Source organism: Pseudomicrostroma glucosiphilum, assembly GCF_003144135.1.
Source record: "Pseudomicrostroma glucosiphilum strain MCA 4718 unplaced genomic scaffold BCV69scaffold_16, whole genome shotgun sequence".
NCBI lineage: Eukaryota > Fungi > Basidiomycota > Exobasidiomycetes > Microstromatales > Microstromataceae > Microstroma > Microstroma glucosiphilum.
The window spans coordinates 177037-200115 of record NW_020289928.1 but is presented as its reverse complement, the minus strand read 5'-3'; the positions used below and the strand labels follow the sequence as shown (position 1 = coordinate 200115).

The window sequence follows — 23079 nt, the reverse complement described above, 5'->3', positions numbered from 1 at the left end:
TATACATCACAAGACGATCACATCACCTCTCTAGTATTACTACGCTAATAAGAACCTTTTCAAAGCATACAAACACCCGATACGATCGCATCTTGACGTGCACTTATGATGTGTTTGTGATGCGGAGAGCAGTACGTAGCACGCAGGCAGCTCCACGTTCCCGTCCCTTGTCCCCACTGCCCTCAGCAAGCCATGGCAAGCCTCACGAGCCTGCTGCACTCTCTGTGTTGTGTCAAGAAGGAGCGCACCTACTCGCGCTCGAGCCTCTGTCGCCTGTGCCCCGCGGTCTCCACAGCTGAGCAAGTGCAAGTCACAGTAGTGTAGATCTTCTTGGCGGCGCAAGATTCTTCTTTACTGACGCACAGCAGGTCTTGAGCAATCAATGGCGATCGGAAGCCTGTCGAAGAACGATTAATGCAGAAATGACTGGAGAGCTGCGCCATCACAGCAAGGCCGGCGTTGACACTATCTGGGACGATCTGTAGGAGGCAGCGCTCGGGCCTCTTACTTGGCATGGAGACCTTCGCAGACTAGAACAAATCATGCTATCTGCATCGGTCCAGAGCTGCACTTGACAATGCCGAGGTCAGCGATGAGCTGCAACAGAAGACTTCTTCGGGCCGGACCGCCGCTTGTTAGGACTATCAGGGCTGTCAGGAAGCAAGGACACTGGCACTGTCTTGAAGGACTCGGGAAGATCAGGAGTCAGACCGCCCGTGTCAATGAGTGATAGCCTCCATACTCCCATTTGTAGATAAAACCCGACGGTGTCGATCTAGCTCATAGCTACTGCCCTTGACCAACGCTCACTCTGTCCAACATGACGTCTCCAATCACTCTGCGGGTGTTGGCTCAGCTCATCCTGTTCTGTTCCATCGCCTTCAGCGTCAACACCACTGCCTCTCCAGCAATTTCATCCTTGCCGCTTCAGAGCAGAGGAGCAGTCAACACAACGTCTTTACATGCCTGCGCCGCGCTCAGCTTGTCCTCCTCGGCCTCTAGCCTCGTCGTGACCCCCTTTACCTTCTTCGACTTGGCGGACCAGCACTACATGATCACTTCCTCCCAAGTGTCCACTTGCACTGTCCAGCCGGCCACTGCTCAAGACCTCGCAGCGACGCTCAAAACTATTGCGGCAAAGCGGGCCAAGTTCGCAGTGGTGGCAGGTGGCCACACTGGCAACCAGGGTTTTTCCAGCACAGATGGCGTGCTTATCTCATTGGAGAAGTTCAATGAGATTAGTCTGGACAAGAACACGCAGCAGGTTACTTATGGTGCAGGTGTCACATGGGATACAGTCTACAACACTCTGGAGGGCACAGGCTACAATGTCGTCGGCGGTCGAGTGGCAGGTGTTGGGGTGGGAGGCTATCACACAGGAGGCGGAGGCTACAGCTGGCTGAGCAATCAATTCGGTCTAGCAGCAGACAATCTCATCTCGGTGGACATGGTGCTGCCCAATGGAACCCTCGCAACGGCGAGCGAGTCCAACAATGCCGATCTCTTTTGGGCAATCCGCGGTGGAGGCAATCGCTTTGGCATCGTGTATTCGTTCACCGTCAAGGCTCATCCTCAACCTGCCCAGGTCTATGGAGGCTATCGTATCGCTATCGGCGATGCCAATGTCCAGAAGGTGATCTCTGCTACTGCCAAGTTTGCCGCCAACAACACTGCATCTGCTGCTCAGATCATTACTACCTTGAACAGCGAGCTGGGCATACCTAGGGCCATCGTCTTGGCCTACTACCCAGGCACCTCAGCTCCTGCCGGTAGCTTGGATGCATTCGACGGTATCAGTTGGCTGATCGATGGATGGAAGGTGCAAACTTTCTCCAGTCTTGTGAGCTCCATTCCCTCGAACTTGCAAAAAGGCCAGCGCGGCGGCTTTGAATCCTTCGCAGTCAAGACGCTCTCTGTGCCGATGCTCCAGTACATAGCCAAGACCGTTGCAACACTAGGGAAGAGCCATTCTGCAACCCTGACATCGATTGAGGTAGAGCCGTTTGCCTCGACTCTTCCTGGTATGGCCAAGAGCGCCGCTTGGGACCACTCTTCGAACGCGTGGCCCCAGGCCATCTACTTTGCCTGGACTAGCTCAGCCGATGATGTCTACTGGCGCAAGCAGCTGGTAGACCTTGGCAAGACGCTCACAGCCATGGCTCAAGCTGAAGGACAAGACTTGAGCGATGCATACCTCTATCCGAATTACGCTGGCGCGGGCACTGCACTGAGTGCTATGTACCCGCCGGAGAACCTTGCGAGGTTGAAAACCCTGCGGGCCGAAATTGATCCACAGAATGTTATGGGGCTCACCACCTGGTTTGACTTCTGAGACAGCCCTTCAAAGTCGGCAAGAGGAGAGGTGAGGAGAGTCATTGTCTTGACCGATGCGAACATGCGTACTTCCTGTATACCGTGCGAATCTCTCCGCCGGCTTTATGGTCGTTCTTGAATGTGGACTGCGATAGGTGCCGTATGTTATAGTCTGTTGCTACTTCGAGTTTGTTCTCAGGGAGGTGTGACCTGAGGTGTGAAGAAGGATGTATACTGAGACCATTGTTCAGGACCTCTCAGCAATTTGTCTCTCCCCCTTGAGGATCTGGAAGGGTTCCGACAGGCGGTCTTCCGGAGACTTCAGTGATGAAATTGCGCCCTGGTCTTTCTTTTGAGAGATGTCCGAGTCGGCTTTCCACCTCGTTTGCTCTCGCACCTGCGACGTAACAGCAAGTCGAAGGCCTGCTCTGCGTGTGCCTGTTCTTCGGAGGAAGCATTGGGGTTCGCTCAGGAACAAGGTTCCGAAATGGTCGAAGCAATTGCAGGATTTCTTCCCGAAGGTAAACTGCATGTATGCCGGGAACATCCGAAGCCTCTCTCGAGATCTTGAGACCTTGCCTACTCGTCATCTTGCCTACTCGTACTCTTCCTTCCTGAAAATTGACTCAACTCATAATGTACGAAGCTGATGACGCTGCCGCAATCTGGAGAATCAGCATCACCGAGACATTATCGCCTATCTAGAAGCCCGGACTAAGCAGCCCAGTGGCTTAATTCGCATCAACTCACCTCAGTCTTGAGCTCTCGTCGTATCTGAAGAGACCATGCCAGTAGAGATCTGCTGCCGTCAGTTGAGCTGACGCCGACTTCTGTTCGTCTTCGATCGGGCTGCGAGGAGCTCGCTGGCCGAGTGCAAGTGGTCACGGAATCTGCAGTACTGGGAGCTGAAGAGGAAGGCAGGTGAGCGCTGTCATCAGCCTCGAAAGTTGTGCCATTCCTTGGGTCGAAGGCAAGAATGCGAATCTCTATCCGCGCTACGACCTGACGGACGAGTGTTCACACAGACGCGTGACTCTTACAGAGGGAAGCGCTGAGAGCAGCTCTCGACTGGCCCAGGGCATCAAGTCCTAAGCCTTCCTCCTCTGGCAATGCTCCCTGTGTGCTCAGCTTGGAGAAGCAGGACGTGTGTGAGGTAAGGTGGCCTGCAGGGCGCCAGGCTAGCGTGTGGCCCACTTCACGGCATTAACGGCTCCAATTCGAGGCCACCTCGGAGAAGATCACTAGGCTCGGCACCAGTGTACAGTGGAAGCGAGCTAAAGGTCTTGCAGCTTTCCTGGAGCTCAAGACTGTATCGGCCAAGCACTCAATCGATGTTGTGCCTGATGGAAGCAGATCAACCCGGTGATTGCTGATACCCCCTTCGAACCGACTATGCCGACCTACAGATTAGTGGGCCCCCTTGGCGTCCTCGCCTCTACTCCGTGCGAACGACTGGGGCCGACCTCGGAGATCTCCTTGCCGGGAACTTTCCTCGCTTACATGTCACACACGCGGGAATCTCTACAGATCCTACTTCAATCGCGCCATGGCTGCCACTGGGAAAGATCTCCGAGAAGGCAAATCCCGAGGCGGTTGAGTCCTGGATATGTACAGCCATTACGACATGCGAGCGCCAGGATGCGACTCTGTACGCAGGTCCAGAACACGCGTGCTATGCAGACGGACTGTAAAAGGCGCCCTTACTTAGCTGAGCTGGGAGAGCAATGCCTGCACATCAAGCGCATCAGCCCATCGGCCCTAAGCGGGTGTAGAGGGCGGAGCCCCGCTGTCTACATTGGCGACGCTACGCATGGGAGGCGCCCGGCGGAGCCGAGTAAGATCCAAGCAGCGCCAGCCCATGCCAGGTACTGGCTGCAGCAGCTGTGCCTTGGTGCATCTCTGAAGAGAAAGCCGAGCGGGGCATCTGGGCACTGTACTCGCATCTGCCACCTCGTGCCACGCCGGCGGTGAGCTTTTTTTTTTTCGCAGCAAGGCGCGTGTGCCGTCACTGCCGCGCCCCCCGTGTCCTCGCCGGCCCTCTCCCACGCTGTGCCGCACCCTCTCTCCAGCTTCCCCCACACTGGGCACACGCTGTCTGATCGGGAATCTCTGGAGCAGCTTCCATCTGGGTTGGGCTCATCGGCATTCCCCAGGTCAACCCCAGATGTCACATTGCCCGGAGCCCCGGCTGCATCGTCTATAAGGAGCACCTGGGGTGCCTTTACCCCGCATCCATTTCTTTCCATTCATAAACTTCGTCTCCTTCCCCAGGTTTTATATAAACCCCTGTCCTCCTCGCCCACACCTCCTATCCTCCTATCCTTCACCCCCCTCCTCCTCCTCTTCTTAAGCCTCCTCTTCTAAGGCCTCCGCGTTCTTAGCCCTTACCTTACCTATCCATCTTAGCTTGACATACATCACCCCTACATATTGCGTACTCTCCACTTCGCTCACAATGGCTCATCCCGACTACGCCTCGGATGAGAAGAAGGATCTGGGCTTGGGCACCACCCGCTCTGCCTCCGATGAGCACATGGCCGGTCGCGGTGACATCCCCGAGGAAGTGCCATCCAAGGTCACCACCCGTTGTCTGCTGCTCATGATGACCATCTGCGCTGGAGGTTTCCTCTTCGGTTACGACATTGGTGAGTAGCAGAGGAGCGATGAAGCGGATCGATGAGGATTTTCGACAGCACATTCGTGGCACGGAACCGCAGAAGCTGACTCTTACATCTGCTCTTGCCCTTTTGCTGCGACAGGTGTCATCAGTGGTGTTCTGATCATGAGGGACTTCGTGCTGCGATTCGGTGGTTCCGAGACTATGCCCGGATCTAACACCTGGAGTCTCCCTGACCACACCATTTCCGTGCTCAACGCCACCCTCTCGGCTGGAACCTTTTTCGGTGCTCTCCTCCAGGCTCCCATCTCTGACTACATCGGTCGTCAGAGGAGCATGATCATCTGGGCCGTCTCCTTCACCGTCGGCGCCGTCATTCAGGTTTCCACCGACACCTCCATCCCTCAATTCATCGTCGGACGTGTCTTTGCTGGTCTCGGTGTCGGAGCCCTCTCTGGTCTATGCCCTCTCTACCTTGGAGAGACTGCACCCAAGGCTATCCGAGGTATGATGGTCTCTGGCTACCAGCTTCTCATCATCTTCGGTATTGCCCTCTCTTACGGTATCGGCTGGGCCTCGCACACCGCCGAGTACTCGTCTGCATCCTGGAGGATTCCGGTGGGCATGCAGATGCTCTGGGGCCTAATCCTCATTGTACTGGTCACAATGCTGCCAGAGTCTCCACGATGGAACCTTCAGAGGGGAGATGTTCTCAAAGCACGAGAGACGATGGCCTCCATGCGAGGATTCAAACTCATCGATACCCCCGAAGGTCCTCGTGGTGACGCTGCTCTCGAGGATGAACTCGCTGAGATGGAGCAGTTCATCAGCGCCGAGCGAGAGGCATTTGCTGGCACCAACTACTTCACTGCCTACCTCAGGTGCTTCTCTCGCGAAAAGCAGCTATGGCGACGAACTCTGCAGGGTATGCTTGTCCAGACCTTCCAGCAACTCAACGGACAGAACTTCTACTACTACTACGGCCCCGTCTTCTTCCAGTCTGCCGCCGTATCACTCGACTCGTACCAGATCCAATTTATCCTCGGAGCTGTCTCGCTGCTCGCCACAGTCCCCGCCCTCATCACTGTGGAAAAGGTGGGTCGAAGGAACTCGCTCCTAGTCGGTTCCGTCGGCTGCGCGACCTGCGCCTTCATCGTCGCCTTTGTTGGACACTTCTCGCTCGCTCCCAGTGGCACCCCTCCTGATGCCCTCACCAGCGCCCAGAAGTCTGCTGGAGGTGCCTTCATCGCCTTTGCCGTCATCCACCTCGTCTTCTTCAGCACCTTCTGGGGTCCCGTTCCCTGGATCTACCTCTCCGAGTCCTTCCCTCAAAGTACCCGAGCCAAGTGCATCTCTCTAGGTGCCGCAAGCAACTGGTTCTGGAACTTTATGCTTTCATACTTCAGTCCTGGCCTCAACAGCAAGTATTCAACCTATATCTTGCTCATTTTCGGTAGCATTACCTACACGGCTGGTATTTTCGTGTACTTCTGCCTGCCGGAGGTCAAGGGTCTCTCCCTGGAGCAAGTAGACTACATGTACGAGTCAGGTGCCGCAAACAAGGCTTGGACCACGAGCAAATGGATTCCTCCTATTGGTGACACAAACAGAGGTACCCTTGGTGGCGGTAGGAAGAGGGTTGTGGGTAACCAGATTGGTCCCAATAACGCGTAGGAGGAGTACTTGCGCGCGGATCGCCGTTCTACTTTACTTTGGCTGCAAATGTCCGGCCACGCCGCCTCATCTGTCGATCAATGCTTGTTTCAATTACATCGAGTGAATTATCTATCATCATTGTCATTCCGAGGAGGTTGCCTGTGATCGTGTCTACGTCCTGGGAGGCTGCGGTGGTACTCTGGAAGCGGCGATGCGATGCGGTGCGTGCACGGACATTGCAGAGGCGATGCATCGGAATCGGAAGCACACAAGTGAAATCCCCCCGGTCTGATGACGCCAGTGAAGAGCCTCCAGGGCGGCAGGTGCCTGAATTCCGATCCGCTCAGGGGAGCACCTTGGCCCACGCACCCTCTGCGGCCAGGTACCGTCAGGGCAGCGTCCCTGCTGTGATGTGATGTGCTCGTGTCCAGCACATCCCTCTGCGCTCTCAGTTTTTTTTTTCTTCTCCCTCCTTCTCTCACCTACCACACCTCGCATCCAAGCTACTGAATTCATTCACACAGACAAGAGCCTTACAGCGTCAAGCTAGCACCCTCACACAAATCTCACCACACATCTGCACGCTCACCCTTCATCCGTCATCGCCCTCCTAGCTCCACTGCTGCGTCTACCAACCAAGAGATCTTTCCTTCACCCTCTGCACACCCAACCCTCCATCAACGAGTCACCACTGCTTCTACGAAGTCTCATGCCTCAACAGTGCACTTGCTGAGTCGACGGTGCAAGACAGCAGTCCCTCACCGGAGCAGAGAGTGAGTCACAGACTGCAGGCCAGCTCGTCTGGAGGAGAAGACAGAGAGCTGACATGCCCACTTCTTGCCACCGCAGATGAATATCGCTAGACTCTAGCTAAAGCCACAGCACAATGGCAGTGCTTCACCACACCGGACCTTGCACTCAACGACTTCGTCACCAGACACACAGAGATCTGATATTTTCAAGGTCAACGAGGCGTGGGAACTTGTCTATGCAGCCATATCTCAATGGAAAGCAACATTTCGACATGCTCAGTGAAACCACCATCATCGGGGATCTCCGGCCTAGAAAAGAAGGCACGATCACCTCTTTCGGAGAGTCTACTACCGAGCACAACCTCACACTAGGACTATAGGAATTCGAGTCTGTCCATCGCATAAAGTGTTCTCCGAAAGCAATTAATTCCCAATGTCTTCCTCGTAAAGAAGCAAACACCGATCGTCGATCAAATACAAGCCTCACGATCTTGTATGTCGCTGGCGCTTCCAATCTTGCTGTCATCTCCTACGCTTTTCTAAGCGATCGTTCTCAATTCGACCCTACACCAGTCGACCGCTTCTAGCTTAACATGCTCGGTGTCGACACAATTGTCAGCAATCCGAGTGATCCGAAGGATCAGCGAGCTGGTTCCCCAGGCTGTCCTTTAGGACTCCCATACCCGTCTTCTAGAGGTTGACACCAGTCCCAGGGAAGCGGAAGGTATGAGCCAAGCGTTTGAGATTTTCCCATACCCTCTGTACCACGACGTGGCAGTCCGCGGTCGTGTTGACCTCACAAGCTTGCAGGGTGACGCAGAACACGAAATTCTTCTGGTCACACCCAAGCATTGCCAAGCCAATGTCAATGCACCTACAAATTCCCAGATTAGAAAGCGAGTACAGTGGCATACACGACGCACTCGCCACATTTCGATCGACGACGAGATTTTGGCAGAGGCGTTGCGCCTCGAGGTCTCTTATCAGGATAAGGAAGAAGAAGAAGAAGCGGAGCAGCAAGACGAATCTTCCCCAACCCAGCGAAGGCAAAGACTTTCACTTTCTGCCTTGCAGTCGCAGCCGTTGCTGCTCTCTTCTTCGCCGAGGACCCCTTCGAGCGATCCGTCGTGGAATCTAGATAACGACAGGAGGTCAGAGCCTGAAGAGGACACGAGCGACGATAGCAAGACAATCGCACGCAGTCTGCGGCTTCAAGCTCGGACGCTTGCCTAGAAGGTCCTAACTATTCCATCAAACTCGTCAACAGTCTCGGAGCCCACTTACAAGATGATGATGCTTGCAGAGGCGGGGCGACAGGAACGATTTTGCTCACTTGCCAGACTGAGGCGCAAGCTGAGCATATCGTTGCCCCGCTTCGACCACATCTTTCAGCCAACACCTTCTCCAAGGCCTATTACTGCACCTTCTGGCCCTGCATGAGGACGATAACGTCTGTTTGTGCGGGGGCACGCGAACATTTTCGCTCAACTGTGCAAACGAGGCTCAAGCTCTGCACCTCAGAGACGGTTTGGCAAGCCATCTATATGCGCACATAGATCCCCAGGCTCTCCTAGCTGGAGAGACTCACGCTTTGACCGCACAGCGATACGTTGACTCGTTGACTCGCCACACGTCAAGAAGTCGAACACCGGAGCGCTCGTGCCTGGCCAATTCCTCAAGATGGGCCGCTTCCCCATTGAACTCCTACCCACGGAAGGTGGCCCCTCCGCTTCTCTGCCATTGGACTCTCAGTCCTTGGGTTGGTGGTTCGGAGATGGGCACCACGACGCCGCGACAATCGCTGCAGCCGCCTCGGACCAAGCAGCCATACGCGCCAAATGCCAAGCCATCGTGGAAACACTCAATGCTCGCCGACCAGAAGGAATGGGCCCTCTCCATCTTGCAGTGAGCCTGATCCCAGCCAACAATTCCGGAGATGTGTCAGTCGTCAAGACTGCTACACGTTTAGGATTTCAGGCAGTGCGCGTCCAGGCACGCACTGGAACCCTTACGTTGACACGATGCGTGAGCTGCGGATTTGGGCAAATGACAAGGAGTTCGGTATTCCGGAGGTGTACAAAGGTGCAAGTGAGGATGTTCGCGCGGCGGTCCTAGCGGGTTTCATCGATACAGATGGCTGCGTCGTCAACAATAACACTGCGTATGCACTGTCGCAACGTGTCAGGCACCGACGCCTGATCGAAGATGCTCGGGAGATTGCGATCGGGCTGGGAATCAAGGTGGGTCGTCTCGGTCAGTACTGGGCGCCAGACCCAGCCAGTCGTGGGAGACGCCGGTAGCAGCGACGAGGACATGCCGCCGCCTGCACCAAGCTCAGACGCTTGGCTGGCAGACGAGAGTCATTCGGCTTCGCACATGAGGAGGATCGAACAACGCCTGCAAGACCCAAGGTCCTGCTGATGTGGTGCGACACGCACCTTCTCCTTGAACTGTACCACTGCCGCACAAGCGGAACACATCGGCAACGCGTTCCGCTCCCATCTCTTTGCACACGTCGACTCCGGAGCGCTCTTGGCTGGAGAAACGCACGTGCTCACGGCACAGCAGTACGTGGAATCTCCTCACGTCAAGGAATTTGACTCTGGCGCTCCCGTTGCTGGGTCATTCCTCAAGATGGGACGCTTCCGGATTGAGCTGCTGCCAACAGAGGGCGTCGCCGCCGCCGACCTACCACTCGACCCTCAGTGGTTGGGTTGGTGGCTTGGAGATGGGTATCACGACGCTCCAACCATCGCCGCGGCAGCCAGCGACGCCGCGCCCATCCACGCCAACTGTCAAGCGATCGTTGACGAGCTCAACGCACGCAAGCCGGATGGAACGGATCCCGTTCACCTCGCCATCGCACTACCCAGCAAACGACTTGGGCGAAGTAGTCAGTAACCAGGACTGCTACACGTTCAGGATTTCAGGGAGTGGACGACCCACTACCCATTGGAATCCCTACCTGGATTTCATGCGTGTGCTCGGCATTGGGGAAAATCACAAAGAGGTCGGGCTCCCGGACGTCTACAAGGACGCCGGTGAAGAAGTGCGAGCGGCGTTACTTGCCGGGTTCATTGACACGGACGGATGCGGACGGATGCGCAATCAATATTCGCACGGCCTACAGCGTCTCTCAGGCAGCCAAATATCGCCAGCTACTGACTGACGTGCGCGAAATTGCTCTGGGCATCAAAGCAACACGCTTGCGCGACTACGACGCCCCGGACCCTACCAATGCGCAATGCATGCTCCCACAGGTAGCCTTGGGGCTCTTTGGGGACAACCCCGCCAAGATTCAATCCCACATCTCTCTAGAGCGAAAGCGATTGCGACGGACATGAATCAACAGTGAGCTTCGCACTCTCCTCGTAATCACTGACATCCCTGCAAGTGACTTGGACAATGGCATCAGTCATCAAGACTGCTACACTTTTCGAATCTCGGGTAGTGCGCGCACAGATACGCACGGGAATTCCTACGTCGATCGGATGCGAGACTTACTGATCTGGGATAGCCATAAAAAGACCGGCATTCCCGACCTGTGCAAGACAGCAAGCGAAGAAGCTCGTGCCGCCCTCTTGGCTGGTCTGATCGACACCGACGGTTGTCTGATCAACAACGCACCGCTTACACGGTGTCGCAGTCGATCCATCACCGACAATTGATACAAAACGCCCGGGAGGTGGCTATCGGCCTCGGCATCAAGGTTGGTCGCTTGCGCCAATACTGGGCGCCAGACCCAGCCGGTCTGGTCAACGACGATGACGATGAGCAGTCTGAAGACGACAACAACAGCGAGCACAGTGAGCACAGAGAGCACGACCGCAACCGTCGCCGAGGTTTCGAGCAACCGGCCTTCGGCATGTTCGGGCCGAACCTCGCCAAGATCCAGCCTCACCTGGCGTTGACTCGGAAGCGAGTACGTGAATCTTGGATCGACAGTGAGCTTCGTACTCTCCTCCTGGAGGCAGCGGCAGGGCCCGTCATGGGCCGCCGCATCAGGCTGCGCGGCCATGAGGTGACAACCCTGCAGCTCCGCGAGGGCTGTGTCATCCAGGCTGCCCTGGCCCTCTCGAAGACTCGCCGTGATCAACCGTGGACTCTCGTCTCCAGCTGGCTCGAGTACAGCTTCCTCTTTGTCACCAGCTCCCGTCCAAAACCTTTTCCAGTCTACGAAGTAGCTAACGAGGGGCGCACGACCGTGGGCGGCCTCATTCGCATGCAAGTGATAATGGAATACCTCGTACGCGAGGTCCATTGGCTCTGAGGGTCCGATGACAACCTCGATAGGCCTGCCGTGCGAGTCAAAGACTGTTGCCGTATCGCCCAGCTCCCTGACGAGTCGATCCCCCTCAAGGGTCCTGGCGATAGTACTCTCGCCGAGCATGGTAGAATGGCTAGGTGTTGCAGGGATAGGCGTTCAACAGAGTGTGTGAGACAAGACGCTGTGATTGGCAGGAGAGATTCGAATTGGACAAGGCGGGTGATGAGCAGTGCGAAGCTGCTGAGTAGTAGTGCGATGCTGGTGAGGAAGACGATGGTAGTCAGCAGCTCGTACAATGGGTCAGGATAGGTGGGTTGGGTGAGGAATGTGACGAAGAGAAGAGAAGACGAGGAGGGATCCAACTGCAGGCTGTTGGGCTCAAGCTCTGAGGGCGCGGTCCCGTGCGGGGTGCCTGACCGCTCTTACACCTTAGTAACATAGCATATAGACGATTCCCTTCATCAGCCTAGAGTTGGCCACGTTAGAATTCATGTCAGGGACGAGCTTTTTAGTCGACCCCTACCGGACCATCCAAACATCCCCATGTACTTGTTGTGCCGATCCCAACGCTGTTCATCCTAGCTGATATACAGCCATCATGTGTCATTGCTACCACCTTTTGTCGCAGTCAGGCTGTCGTAAAGAGGGCAAAGTGGTCACTTTGGAATGCAATCATGCAAGTGACTCGTGCTGGCCGCTACCTTATGGACCTCTTTACCTGTGAAACCACTCTCAATACTTGACCTATCATCCGCGTTCTCACCACACCCTTCACCGCTTCATTGCTCCCGACGCTGACGCCTTCACCGTGACTGCTTCCACTTCATCGTTGACTTACTACATCAGGCCAGCTTCGTGCATCTGAGAACGGACCGGAGACACATCGGAACGAGCCCAGCCTTCGTGCAAGACGAGAGTACAGTAGCATCAGGAAACAGACGGTGAGCAGCGGACCTTGACATCCTGCACAGGTGATGCTCTGGTTCGTCGGAAAGCGTTCTCCGACTGTCTTTGTGGTCCCTACCTTCGCACCAATCCTACCTTGCTTCACTTCCTCAACGAGTCGACTCTAGTGGCCGTCTCCCACGTATGGTCCCTTGCTGGATCATCTCAATGCTCACAGGCTATCGATCAGTCGAAGTCACCTGCATCAGTCATGTCTCTGTCTCTTGACTACGCCTTTCTACGCGAGTCTTCGTCTGCCTTATGCAGTGCTTTGGCTACCTTCTCTAGGCTCGACTGCCTTCACGCGCGGGAGCTGTACGTTCCTGCTGACGGTCTCTGCACCGAGACTGTTTGTTGCTCCTTGTCCATGCCTCCTGCACAAAGCACTACCTGCTCCGCTCACCGAATCTGCCCTACCTCTGCACCTTGGCTCTACCAAGCAGCAGCGTGGGGGTGGATCCCTACTTCCGGAGGGCATGATGCGTGCAGCCGTGCCAAGTTTCCCGCCTCGGCTAATCAACGGCGCAGATATTCGGAAGGAGCTTCGAGGCGAAAGACCCGAAGGTGAGATCCACGGGAGACCAGGCGCTGTGCGGTGCGGCATCTTGACGTCGGCGGCCCGGCGTCGGCGTCCACAAAGAAACTCAGCCAATTTCTCCGAGGAAAAATCGAGCAGCTGAAGGAATCGGAAGTAAATCTGCACCACTGGACAGACGGACGGACAGAGGGACTCAGGCACCGATGACGGCAGGACACTGCAGTCCCTCCGTCACTCTGTCAGTCAGACATGCGGACGATGGATAATCATGAGGGTCAGACCTCCGGCAAAGAGAGCCAAGAAACGCTGACACGGCGCAGAGACGAGGGCCGTACGTCAGTCGTCTCTGCGCGAGGCCCCTCTTCCCCACCTCGCCCCCCTGCCTTTCCCCATACCCCGCCTCATCGCCGCCGTCGTCTCCTCCTTTCCCTCCTTTCACTCACTCCCCCCATCCTCCTCTCTCAAGAACACTGAAGGAGCAGCAACCACATCTCGGTATCCTACGCATTTCAGCGCAAGCCTCTCCTCGACCATCCTCTTCCAGCCCATCTTGCGAGACTTGCCTCACTACTTCTTAGCCCAACTCACTGCCACAAGCACCTCTCTCTCTACCCACAATGGTGTTCCAGCTACCCGTCCTCACTGGCAATGCCATTCGAGGAAAGACTCTCACTGCAGCCGTTGCCATGATCGCCTCGACTGGCTTCCTGCTCTTTGGTTACGATCAAGGAGTCATGAGCGGTCTCATCAACACCACTCAGTGAGTAGGCCAGGCCTCGCTCTCAGCACCGGTCTCGCAGGCGGGTCTCCTTCCAGTGCCACTGACCTCCTCGTTCAACTTCTGCATCCTGTAGGTTCTACGACACTTTCCCCACCATCACCGAGCTCACCGATCCTACCACAGGTGATTCTCTCAACCCTCGCTTCCAATCGGCAGTACAAGGCGCCGTTGTTGCCATCTATGAGATCGGCGCCCTGCTTGGATCCCTCATCATTCTATGGAAGGGAGATGCCATGGGCCGTAGGACATCGATCGCCATTGGAGCCACCATCATGACTGTCGGCGCTGTGATCATGACTGCATCTTTCGGCCTTGCCCAGTTCACAGTGGGACGCATCATCACAGGTATCGGCAACGGAATGAACACCTCTACCATTCCCATGTGGCAGTCCGAGCTCTCGAAGGCCCACAACCGTGGAATGCTGGTCTTGGTCGAGGGAGCATTGATTGCAGGCGGTATCATGTTGTCCGTGAGTACGCTCGATACAATGAGGGATGGTTTGACCCTGTTCACGCTTGACTAACACACCTATGCTCCTTTCACACCTCCCAGTACTGGATCGACTATGGCTTCTACCAGATCAAAGACTCCTCGGTATCTTGGCGATTCCCGCTCGCCTTCCAGTGCGTCTTTGCGATGACGCTCCTGCTCGGTGTCCTCTGTCTACCCGAGTCTCCTCGATGGCTGGTCAAGAAGGGCCATTCAGAGCAAGCCGCCAAGATCTTGGCCCAGGCCGATGACACCACCGTAGACGACCCTGCCATCAAGTCCAACCTCCGTCAACTCGAGGAGTCCATCTTCGCCTCGGAGCAGCTCATGGGTGACTTCTCGTACAAGGAGCTCCTCACCAATGGTCCAGAGCAGAACTTCTACCGAACCTGCATCGCATTCACCGCTCAAGCATTCCAGCAGCTGAGTGGCATCAACTTGATTACATACTATGCAACGACGGTCTTTCTGTCCATCCAACCGAATGACAACATCGCTCGATTGCTCACCTGCGGCAATGGCACCGAGTACTTTGTGGCATCCGTTGTGGCCCTCTTCTTGATCGACACACTGGGCAGGAGGAAGCTCATGATGGGTACTGCCTTCCTGATGAGCGCTTCGATGGCAGTGTTGACAGGAACCGTCTACAAGGTCGAGAACTCGCCAATTGGCAGTGGCGGTGCATCGGCCATTGTTGCTGCCATCTTCCTCTACCTCTTCAACACTTGGTTTGCACTTGGCTGGCTGGGCATGACTTGGCTCTACCCGCCCGAGATCACGCCCATCAGAATCCGTGCTCCGGCGTCTGCCATTGCCACCTCGAGCAACTGGATCTTCAACTTCTTGATTGTCATGATCACCCCTCCTGCATTCAGCTCCATTGCCTACCAGACGTACATTATCTTTGCCGTCCTCAACATGGCCTTCATCCCCGTCATCTGGGCCTTCTTCCCTGAGACGAAGCGACGTGGTCTGGAGGAGATGGACTTGATCTTTGCCGAGGCCAACGATCAGGGCTTCTGGAGTGCCAAGTATTTCATGACGCATGCTTGCCGCCTGTCTATCACCAAGCCGCACATGACGTCCGAAGAGCTGGACGAGGAGCTGGTCAGGCGCTTCGGCAAGGACGCTTCTACCGGCGCTCAGCAGCCCGTTGGCGAAAATGCTCCCGACAAGATGGAGTCTGTCCTTGAGAAGAGGGCGGCAGAGGGAGCTGCCGAAGACAACAAGACGACGAGTGTCGGACACGATGGCGCTGCTAGCACTCGCTCAGGCTCTGCCGCATCTCAGTGATGCGGACGTCTAGTTGAGATATGCTAGGCCACAACCTTCCCGAGCAGAGATCATCCGGACCAGCAGCAGCGATTTACTCACCATACCTTTTGTACCGAAACTATAGACTCGGACGTGCTTGCTCTCTTGCAGACCCTGACTGCTTGTAGACGATGCCTCCTACTGCCTCTGCGTTGATTGCTACCTTCGAAGATGGCTTCCTTTCGTCACGAAGAATCTAGCATGAGCACATCTATGGCACTTTTATGCATGTTTCACTTTCTTTTTCCCCCTCTGTGCGTCTCGGTCATGTCTTTGATCATAGCGGTGTGTCGGTTCAACAGACGTTTGTCTCGTCTCGTGTACACCTTCACATGTCCGCACATGTTGATACAAGCAATACACTTCACAGATTCAAAGCCCTTGGGTGATCAGCTGGCTCGTAAGCGCGAGCCTTGCTGCCGTGAGAGAGTGGGCAGGCTTTCTATCTCCGCGAAGAGTCTTGGGATCTTGACGACGCTCCTCATGTGAGTGTGTGTGTGTGTGAGAGAACACGCAGCCTCCTTGACGAGCGAGATGGCTGGTACGCGAGATGGAGTGTCTATCCGGCTCGGGCCATTGTTGATGATGGGCTCGGCTGATCTTTGAGTTGCCTCTCGCGTGTGGGGCGCAGGTGGCTTTTCAGCGAGGGATGCAACGAGCGAGGAAGCAGCGACAAGCGACGACGATGCTCACACGGAAAGGAAAGGCCGGAGAATGCGGGGAAGGGCACAGGCACAGGCAAAAGGCCCTCAAGGGGTCGAAGCAGTGAGGCACCTTGAGAGCATGAGCTAACTCTCTTCGTCTCGCTCTCTCTCTCTCTCTCCTCTCTCTTCCGTCGTAGTCTAGACCTTTTGCACTCCAGCTTCCCCCCCTTTCCTCGCTCGTCGCTTGAAGTACACACTGCCAAGCCGAAGCCGGAAGTGAGATCTCGCGTTCCGGCTGCCCGGTACCGGTCTGCTGCATAATAAAGACAGGCGAGCTTGCATCGTACTTATACTTTGCCTGGCCATCTCTAGTGTACCTGTCTCTCCCTCTTCTCTCTCTACCTCATCCATCGCCACCACCTGTTATGCCGGCTTTACACAACGGATCCTCTTCCGCCTCCTCGAGCGCCTCAACCTCCGGTCAGGGCAAGCCTCAAGGCGACCCAAGCTCCACCACCTACAAGCCCCTCGGTACACCCAAGCGTGGTCCTGCAGGTTCAACCGTCGTGCAACAAGTCACTCTTCCCATTCCAATCGGTCCCGTAGCCCTCTCCACTGCACAGGACATTGAGCATGCTCGCTCTTCAGCTCAATTCGATCCGGCGAGGATTGAGGAGATTATAAGAGATGGGAGGATCGATAATGATAGTCGGAGGAAGATTATTGCTGCGTTGGATAAGGATGAAGTTTTTGGTGATTGGAAGAAGAGAGTGTGAGTGACTCGCTAGGACCAAGGGAGATCAGTCTTGTATCAGCTGTACTGATTCGAAAGGAAACACTACCTTGCCTCCCCCGTTTCTTCTCAGGCTACACTTGAACCGAGAGCAGGTAATGGCAGTCTCACACAAGGCCTGCCGACGTCTACTAGACTTGGCCGAACGAGAAGACTGGGACACACAGGAGATCATCGAAGCTGCCATTTCTCTAGATCTACAATCTCCCATTACTATTCACTGGGTCGCATTTGTGCCAGTGATCATGTCTCAGGGAAACAGCGAACAGGTGGAACGATGGGGAGGTAGAGCCATGAACCATGAGATCCTTGGAGCTTACCTCCAGACGGAGCTCGGGCATGGTACCAATGTTCAGGGACTGGAGACGCTAGCTACCTACGACGAAGCAAGCGACTCCTTCGATATCCACTCACCGACTCTCACCTCTACAAAGTGGTGGGCGGGCGGCTCAGGACTTACTTGCACCCACGGCATCGTACAAGCGCAGCTGATCATCAAAGGCAAGCGCTACGGTCCTCACCTCTTCTTTGTCCCCATGCGCTCCCTAGAAACTCACGAAAAGCTTCCAGGAATCGTGGCGGGTGACATTGGACCCAAGACCTACGGCGCTTTTGGTGGTTTGGACAATGGCTGGGTACGCTTCGACCACGTCAAGATTCCCCGCGATAACATGCTCGGCAAGCACGCTCATGTCAAAAAGGGAGGAGAGTACGTCAAGCCACCCTCGGACAAGCTTTCCTATGGTGGTATGATCTTCATCCGATCACAGATGATCGACCGAACAGGGTGGATGCTGTCTCGAGGTATCACCATCGCTACACGCTACTCCCTCGTGAGAAGACAGTTCCGCGACCCGGACGCCAAGGAAGGGGAGATTGAGCGCTCTGTCCTGAGCTACCCTTCGCTCAATCGCAGATTGATGCCATTGCTGGCCAAGTCCTTTGCATACATCATCGCAGGAAGGCGCATGCGTGTCCTGTACGAGGACATGGCAGCCCAGCTCGAGGCAGGAGACACTACCATGCTTGCGGACGTGCACGTCGCCTCGTCCTCACTCAAAGCATACTGTACAAAGCAGTCCCTGGATGGTATTGAAGAATGCCGACAAGCACTGGGAGGACACGGATTCTTGGCCTATGCTGGCTTCTCATCCCTGTTCCCAGACCAGGCTCCCACCGTCACATACGAAGGTGACAATTATGTCCTGATGCAGCAAGTAGGCCGAGCAATGCTCAAGATTACCAATGAGCTCAAGACTGGCTCCGCGAACGTCACCAATACCACCGATTTCCTCCGCGCACTCGACACACCGAATGCAATCCCCTACAAGGCCCCTCAGACTGCTGCCGAGTGGCAGCAACCGAGCGCATGGCGGGATGCTCTCCGTCTGCGTTGCGCACGTCGTGTAGCAGACCTGCGAGCAGAAGTAGCGGGTGGAAGGCGCTTCGTGGAGCTGTCGTGGGATTGTGTCGAGGTGGCCAAGTCGCATGGAGAAGTCGTCGTCGACGCCTGGTTCTCCGAGGGCGTAGCGAATGACTCGGAGGCTTATGGACCCGAAGCAGCTGCCTGGTTGCACAAGCTCGTCGCCCTTCATGGACTCGTCGCCGTCGCGAGAGACCTCAGCCCGCTCGTCCTCCCAGCTGGCCCTGGACGCGCCCTTGCTGGCGGCAGCGAAGGATCTGCGCCCATCCTGGGCCCTCAGTCTGTCCTGGCCCTTGAGACGGCTATCAGGCAAAGCGTCGAGGAGATCTTGACGCAGGCTGTGCCTCTAACGGATGCCTTCGGCTGGTCGGACTGGGAGCTCGGCTCTGCCCTGGGTAGAAAGGACGGCAGAGTGTACGAGGCGCTCATGGCCGAGGCCGAGGCGAATCCCCTCAATCATCCTACCCCTACCCCTTCCTCGGAAGGAGGAGATGAGTTGGACCATGTCGGAAGATACAGCTATGGTCGTCCCGGTACTGGCAAATTTGTGAGCGAGACGTTCCGCACAGAGTTGAAGCCGTTGTTCGAGGCTGCTGCCAATAGGAGCACTAGTGGGCCTATCAAGGGAGACGGTAGCAAGCTTTGAAGGGCGTCCGTTCCTTGTCAAACCTTCATAATCATGACTTCTGATCATCTGCGGCTGTGCTAGTGTGTCCCTGCCTCGCCTGCGTCTTAGCCTTTGTACTTGCGTCTTCGCGCTTGCTGATGACTTCCCAACTTCCGAAAGGGCGTGCCCTTCCGCGGTCCTCCCGCTGCTCCTCGTGCGTCTGAGTGGTTCCCTTTCTCCATTTCCCTTTCGCTTCTGGGCGGCCGACGCTGATGCCAAGCTGCTTCAGGGCCGTCTCAGCATCCGCAATCATGCTTGACATGGGCTGCTCGAGAGCGTGAACGGTGGGAATGGCAAAGAGGACCTGTTCTGCGAAACGAGGGGAAAGGGAGAGATGATGCCTGAAGTAAGCAGAAAGATCCTGACAGTACTTCGTCTGCTGTCCACTCACTCGTGTCTATAGTGATTCCCTTCCAAAGATTGTTCACCTTCACATTCCACTTGATGGCCGCAAAGACTCTCTTGCCAGCTTTAAAGCGGTGGACTGCGAGCTTTCCCAAGAGCCTCTTTGGCCTGTGGAGCAAAACTCTGACCTCTGGCGGAGCCTTGTGCCAGACTTGGGCCTGCGGGAAAAGACCCCCTAGCTTATGCCTACCAGTCAAGCATTCAGGACCCACATGAAGAGGTATCTGAGCGGGTCGGAGCCACCTTGCCAATTTTGGGACTTCCTTGATGTATAATGAGAAGGCTGGGGCGTGGGCCACTTGAGGTCGACGACCATGCTTCATAAAGGTATCGAAGAAGAACTCCTCGCTCATTTGCGAGGGAGTCAGGTGTACACATCGAGCTCGTATTCTGGGTAGAGGCGTTGGGTTTGAGAGATTGAGATCGAGCCTGCAGAGAGCGGGAGAGGACAGAGTCAATGGCAGGTGTCAGACGATTGTCTTTGCAGCTCTGCCAGGCGAGTGCCATTCCATCATGGGCATGAGCAGCTCTCCCCATCACTGCTGCATCGGTACCGAACACTTCGTCTACTCACTTGGTAGCTTCCTTGGCCACGCTGGCTATATTGCGTATCGTCCTTTGCGCCATCCAGACGTCGACGATGATGGTGGAACATATGCACAGTCAAGCACGCTACGCGGTTAAGACTCACCAGGGTTCTGGAGTTCAACCCCCGCCGGTGCACTTCCGATCCGAGGGCGACCGGCGGACCGTTCCTTATGACTTGCCCTTGTCCTTGCCTGGATCTCGGCGATTACTTCAAACAGTGCTCACAATGATTGCACATCAGTATGATCTTCACGTCCGCAAAGGAGAGCAAGACTGATGCAGCACGCTTGCTTGCGTCATGGCCGCACATGCGAGAGGATGATGACATTGACATTGGTTATCACAGTGAAGTGAGTGACTACAGGGGCACCTTACACGGGTAGACTCAAGCACGGAATACAAAGAAGCAAGGGAAGAGACGACAGCAAGACAAGCGAAGGTGGTCCGGTACGATTCAAATCTGATATCTGAAGTCAGGGTGGTTCTCAATAATCTTCCTACCCTGGCTAGCAAGAGAATTGCTTCGCTTGAAGTACAGACCAAGGCAGAGGCAGATGAGGATCGTCGCTCCCTGGCAAGCTAGGACGAAGCTCATACCCAAGACGTAGCGAGGCGCATCACGAGGTCGGAATACTACAGCGCTGAGGATACCACCCAGACCACCGAAGCCAACGACGAGTGCCGAGGTAAAGGACCTCTTGGACTGGCCTCGAATGGACGCTTGCGAGGCAGAGCTGATCAGGGGCACATTGGAGTTGACGGCGGCGCAGCAGAGGAAGATACCGATGTATCTGCCGGCAGTGTTGCCCCTGGGTAGGAAGGCAAAGAGGGCGCATCCGAGGGCAGCGATCATTGAATTGATGGCGATGAATGGCAACCTCCGACCGGTCTTGTCCGAATAGAAGGCGAGCGTAAGACCCCACGGTAGAGCGGCGACGTAAGGTGGGAAGACGAGCAGATACACATCTCGACCCTCGAAGCCCATGGTGGCGATGATCAGAGGAGCAAAGTACGAGAGGGCGTATGAGCCAAGGGTAGCGAAGCAGAAGCACAGAGCGAAAGCCCAGAGCTTGAGGTCTGTTGCGTACTTGCCGACCTTTGCCAAGGAGAGACCATCGAATTGGGCATCGGCACGGTCGCGCTGAATTCGAGTTGCGACGATTGCCTTTTCCTCTTCGGTAAGGAAGGTGCAGCGGCGGGAAGAAGGGAAGTCGACGATGAGGAAGTAGCAAGGAATAGCGATGGCGAGGGAGAGAAGACCTTCTCCGAAGAAGATCCAACGCCAGCCGTAGAGGTTGGGACCGGTCCGTGCTTGGGCAAAGCCATACGCGAGGAGGGCGCTGAGACCACTGAAGAAGACGCCGACCATGTAAAAGGCTGTAAGTCGCTGGGCGAGCTCTCGTCTAAGGTACCAGCAAGACATGAGGTAGGTAGCACCGGGGAAGAGGGCGGCCTCAAAGACACCAAGGAGAGCTGGTGGAGATGGAGGCAGGAATGAGGTGTCAGTCTAGATCCTCAACTACCTTGACCTTCTGTTGGAAGTAGCGGATCACTTACCTCGCAGCGCAGTCAGACCCTGCCAGTTGTGGATGAAGGCCATACCGATCAGGACGATACTCCATAGGGCACAAGCCGTAGGGAGCCACCATCTAGCGCCCACGCGCCTCATACCGATATTCGAGAAGAGCTCAAATGCAATGTACGGCGGGAAGAAGGCAATGACCGCATATCCGTAGTAATTCTCTCGAGCCAAAGGTGGTTGCAGTCGAAGTTCTCGGATCATACCGGCTTGAGCAGCAAGGGAGATGTTGGTCCTGTCGATGAGGGAAATGGCGTAGAGGGCGGAAAGAGGGGGTACGAGTCGCCAGTCGATCTTGCGGCGAATGCGCTTGATGACAGCTGGATCGTATCCCTCGTCGGGACCACTGAGGTGCACAGTATTGGTCTCATTGGTAAGAGTGTGGTCGACATCGTGGAAGCCGGATCCGGTGGGGTCCAACTTCTCGTCGGAACCCTTGGTCTGGGTGGGGTAGAGGGCATTGGCGGCCATAGCTACAAGGCTGCTCGGGGAGGGCAAGGCAAGAGTTGGAGTACAGGCAGGGAGCGAGGGATCGAGCTGAGAGGGGCAAGGATCTTTGCAGGAGTGGAGGCATGCGTCGTCAACGAGCGGGCGGATACTTATAGGAGTAGAGCAAGCAATGCCAATGCCAATGTGTCTAGCTTTGTGATGTACAGCAAGTGTGGGGGGGACTGTCGAAGTGCCTTGTCAGCACCCTTGCACCTGCAGAGATGGAGCGAGAGTGCGGGGTAGAGCTGCATCCTTGACTGTCGTTGCACCCTTACCCCACAATTCAGGCATCACAAGAGTCAGACGTGGAGACAAGACGTTGCTCTGAGACCGTCGATATTGGAGGTCAGAGCTCTGCTGAAGAGGACGTCAAATGGCGGCGCGGCAAGGTAGTCCCGCCCCTGAATACTCGGCCGTGTGCCTCGTCTTGGCAGGGCAGAGGTGTACTCATATGGCTGTATAGCCTCTTCCCCCATCGGAGGCTCATTTGATTCCACAGACTGCCCTGACTTCCAGTCTCTTGTGCTCCTCTGATGCCTTGAAGCTTCAAAGAGGATCAGGTGCCAAGACACGCCTCTTTCTGGGCTGAGTGTCAAGATTGACGCCGCGCCCAGCCTTTTTGTTTCACCGCACAACCAAATGTCGCGTGGGGCTCCACACTCGCACTCACTCTCTCTGTGGGGAAACTCCTCATACCCCGCTTCCAAGCCTCTTCGGAGCTACCGACGGCCACGACTTAGAGGCGTCAGGTGGGATGATCCAGCAAACGTGGCTGTGATACAGTCAAAGGTCAAGGTGCACGGAGAGGAAATGAAGGT

The 23079-nt window shown here is 55.8% G+C and overlaps 9 protein-coding genes across 9 annotated transcripts; 6 read left to right on the top strand and 3 right to left on the bottom strand.

The window, feature by feature from the left end:
- Positions 1–559: 559 nt before the first annotated feature.
- On the top strand, positions 560–2502 carry BCV69DRAFT_73450 (FAD-binding domain-containing protein). The gene has a single exon (XM_025495489.1). It carries the CDS (start codon positions 821–823, stop codon positions 2330–2332), a length of 1512 nt encoding a protein of 503 aa, XP_025345594.1. The 5' UTR covers positions 560–820; the 3' UTR covers positions 2333–2502.
- Positions 2503–4846: 2344 nt separating this feature from the next.
- BCV69DRAFT_252879 (putative monosaccharide transporter) lies at positions 4847–6604 on the top strand (the record flags this gene model as incomplete). Its single annotated transcript, XM_025490491.1, has 2 exons — positions 4847–4958; positions 5073–6604. 2 exons carry the CDS (start codon positions 4847–4849, stop codon positions 6602–6604), a joined length of 1644 nt encoding a protein of 547 aa, XP_025345593.1.
- A 1360-nt stretch (positions 6605–7964) lies between these two features.
- Positions 7965–8874, top strand: BCV69DRAFT_73416 (hypothetical protein). The gene has a single exon (XM_025495488.1). It carries the CDS (start codon positions 8065–8067, stop codon positions 8569–8571), a length of 507 nt encoding a protein of 168 aa, XP_025345592.1. The 5' UTR covers positions 7965–8064; the 3' UTR covers positions 8572–8874.
- A 1778-nt stretch (positions 8875–10652) lies between these two features.
- On the bottom strand, positions 10653–11728 carry BCV69DRAFT_278878 (hypothetical protein; the record flags this gene model as incomplete). Its single annotated transcript, XM_025491217.1, has 3 exons — positions 10653–10725; positions 10843–10949; positions 10973–11728. 3 exons carry the CDS (start codon positions 11726–11728, stop codon positions 10653–10655), a joined length of 936 nt encoding a protein of 311 aa, XP_025345591.1.
- Positions 11729–13264: 1536 nt separating this feature from the next.
- On the top strand, positions 13265–16061 carry BCV69DRAFT_285056 (hypothetical protein). Its single transcript, XM_025493258.1, has 3 exons — positions 13265–13848; positions 13943–14339; positions 14423–16061. The coding sequence occupies exons 1-3, from the start codon at positions 13706–13708 to the stop codon at positions 15650–15652; spliced, it is 1770 nt and encodes a 589-aa protein (XP_025345590.1). The 5' UTR covers positions 13265–13705; the 3' UTR covers positions 15653–16061.
- BCV69DRAFT_73356 (hypothetical protein) lies at positions 15699–16197 on the top strand. The gene has a single exon (XM_025495487.1). The coding sequence runs from the start codon at positions 15845–15847 to the stop codon at positions 16160–16162; it is 318 nt and encodes a 105-aa protein (XP_025345589.1). The 5' UTR covers positions 15699–15844; the 3' UTR covers positions 16163–16197.
- A 246-nt stretch (positions 16198–16443) lies between these two features.
- BCV69DRAFT_273766 (acyl-CoA oxidase) lies at positions 16444–19327 on the top strand. The gene is made up of 2 exons (XM_025491019.1): positions 16444–17089; positions 17184–19327. Exons 1-2 carry the CDS (start codon positions 16743–16745, stop codon positions 19177–19179), a joined length of 2343 nt encoding a protein of 780 aa, XP_025345588.1. The 5' UTR covers positions 16444–16742; the 3' UTR covers positions 19180–19327.
- Positions 19211–20232, bottom strand: BCV69DRAFT_301228 (hypothetical protein; the record flags this gene model as incomplete). Its single annotated transcript, XM_025494541.1, has 3 exons — positions 19211–19509; positions 19592–20034; positions 20180–20232. 3 exons carry the CDS (start codon positions 20230–20232, stop codon positions 19211–19213), a joined length of 795 nt encoding a protein of 264 aa, XP_025345587.1.
- Positions 20233–20647: 415 nt separating this feature from the next.
- On the bottom strand, positions 20648–22542 carry BCV69DRAFT_291252 (MFS general substrate transporter; the record flags this gene model as incomplete). Its single annotated transcript, XM_025493743.1, has 3 exons — positions 22130–22542; positions 21751–22105; positions 20648–21666 (listed from the first exon to the last, which is right to left on the bottom strand). The coding sequence occupies exons 1-3, from the start codon at positions 22241–22243 to the stop codon at positions 20648–20650; spliced, it is 1488 nt and encodes a 495-aa protein (XP_025345586.1). The 5' UTR covers positions 22244–22542.
- Positions 22543–23079: the final 537 nt, after the last annotated feature.

Coding starts and splice junctions, on each gene's coding strand:
- BCV69DRAFT_73416 (XM_025495488.1), top strand. CDS start 8,065: ATGAGCCAAGCGTTTGAGATTTTCCCATACCCTCTGTACCACGACGTG.
- BCV69DRAFT_73450 (XM_025495489.1), top strand. CDS start 821: ATGACGTCTCCAATCACTCTGCGGGTGTTGGCTCAGCTCATCCTGTTC.
- BCV69DRAFT_285056 (XM_025493258.1), top strand. CDS start 13,706: ATGGTGTTCCAGCTACCCGTCCTCACTGGCAATGCCATTCGAGGAAAG. Junction 13,849..13,942: donor GGTCTCATCAACACCACTCA/GTGAGTAGGCCA, acceptor TGCATCCTGTAG/GTTCTACGACACTTTCCCCA. Junction 14,340..14,422: donor CAGGCGGTATCATGTTGTCC/GTGAGTACGCTC, acceptor CACACCTCCCAG/TACTGGATCGACTATGGCTT.
- BCV69DRAFT_73356 (XM_025495487.1), top strand. CDS start 15,845: ATGGCTTCCTTTCGTCACGAAGAATCTAGCATGAGCACATCTATGGCA.
- BCV69DRAFT_273766 (XM_025491019.1), top strand. CDS start 16,743: ATGCCGGCTTTACACAACGGATCCTCTTCCGCCTCCTCGAGCGCCTCA. Junction 17,090..17,183: donor GGTGATTGGAAGAAGAGAGT/GTGAGTGACTCG, acceptor GTTTCTTCTCAG/GCTACACTTGAACCGAGAGC.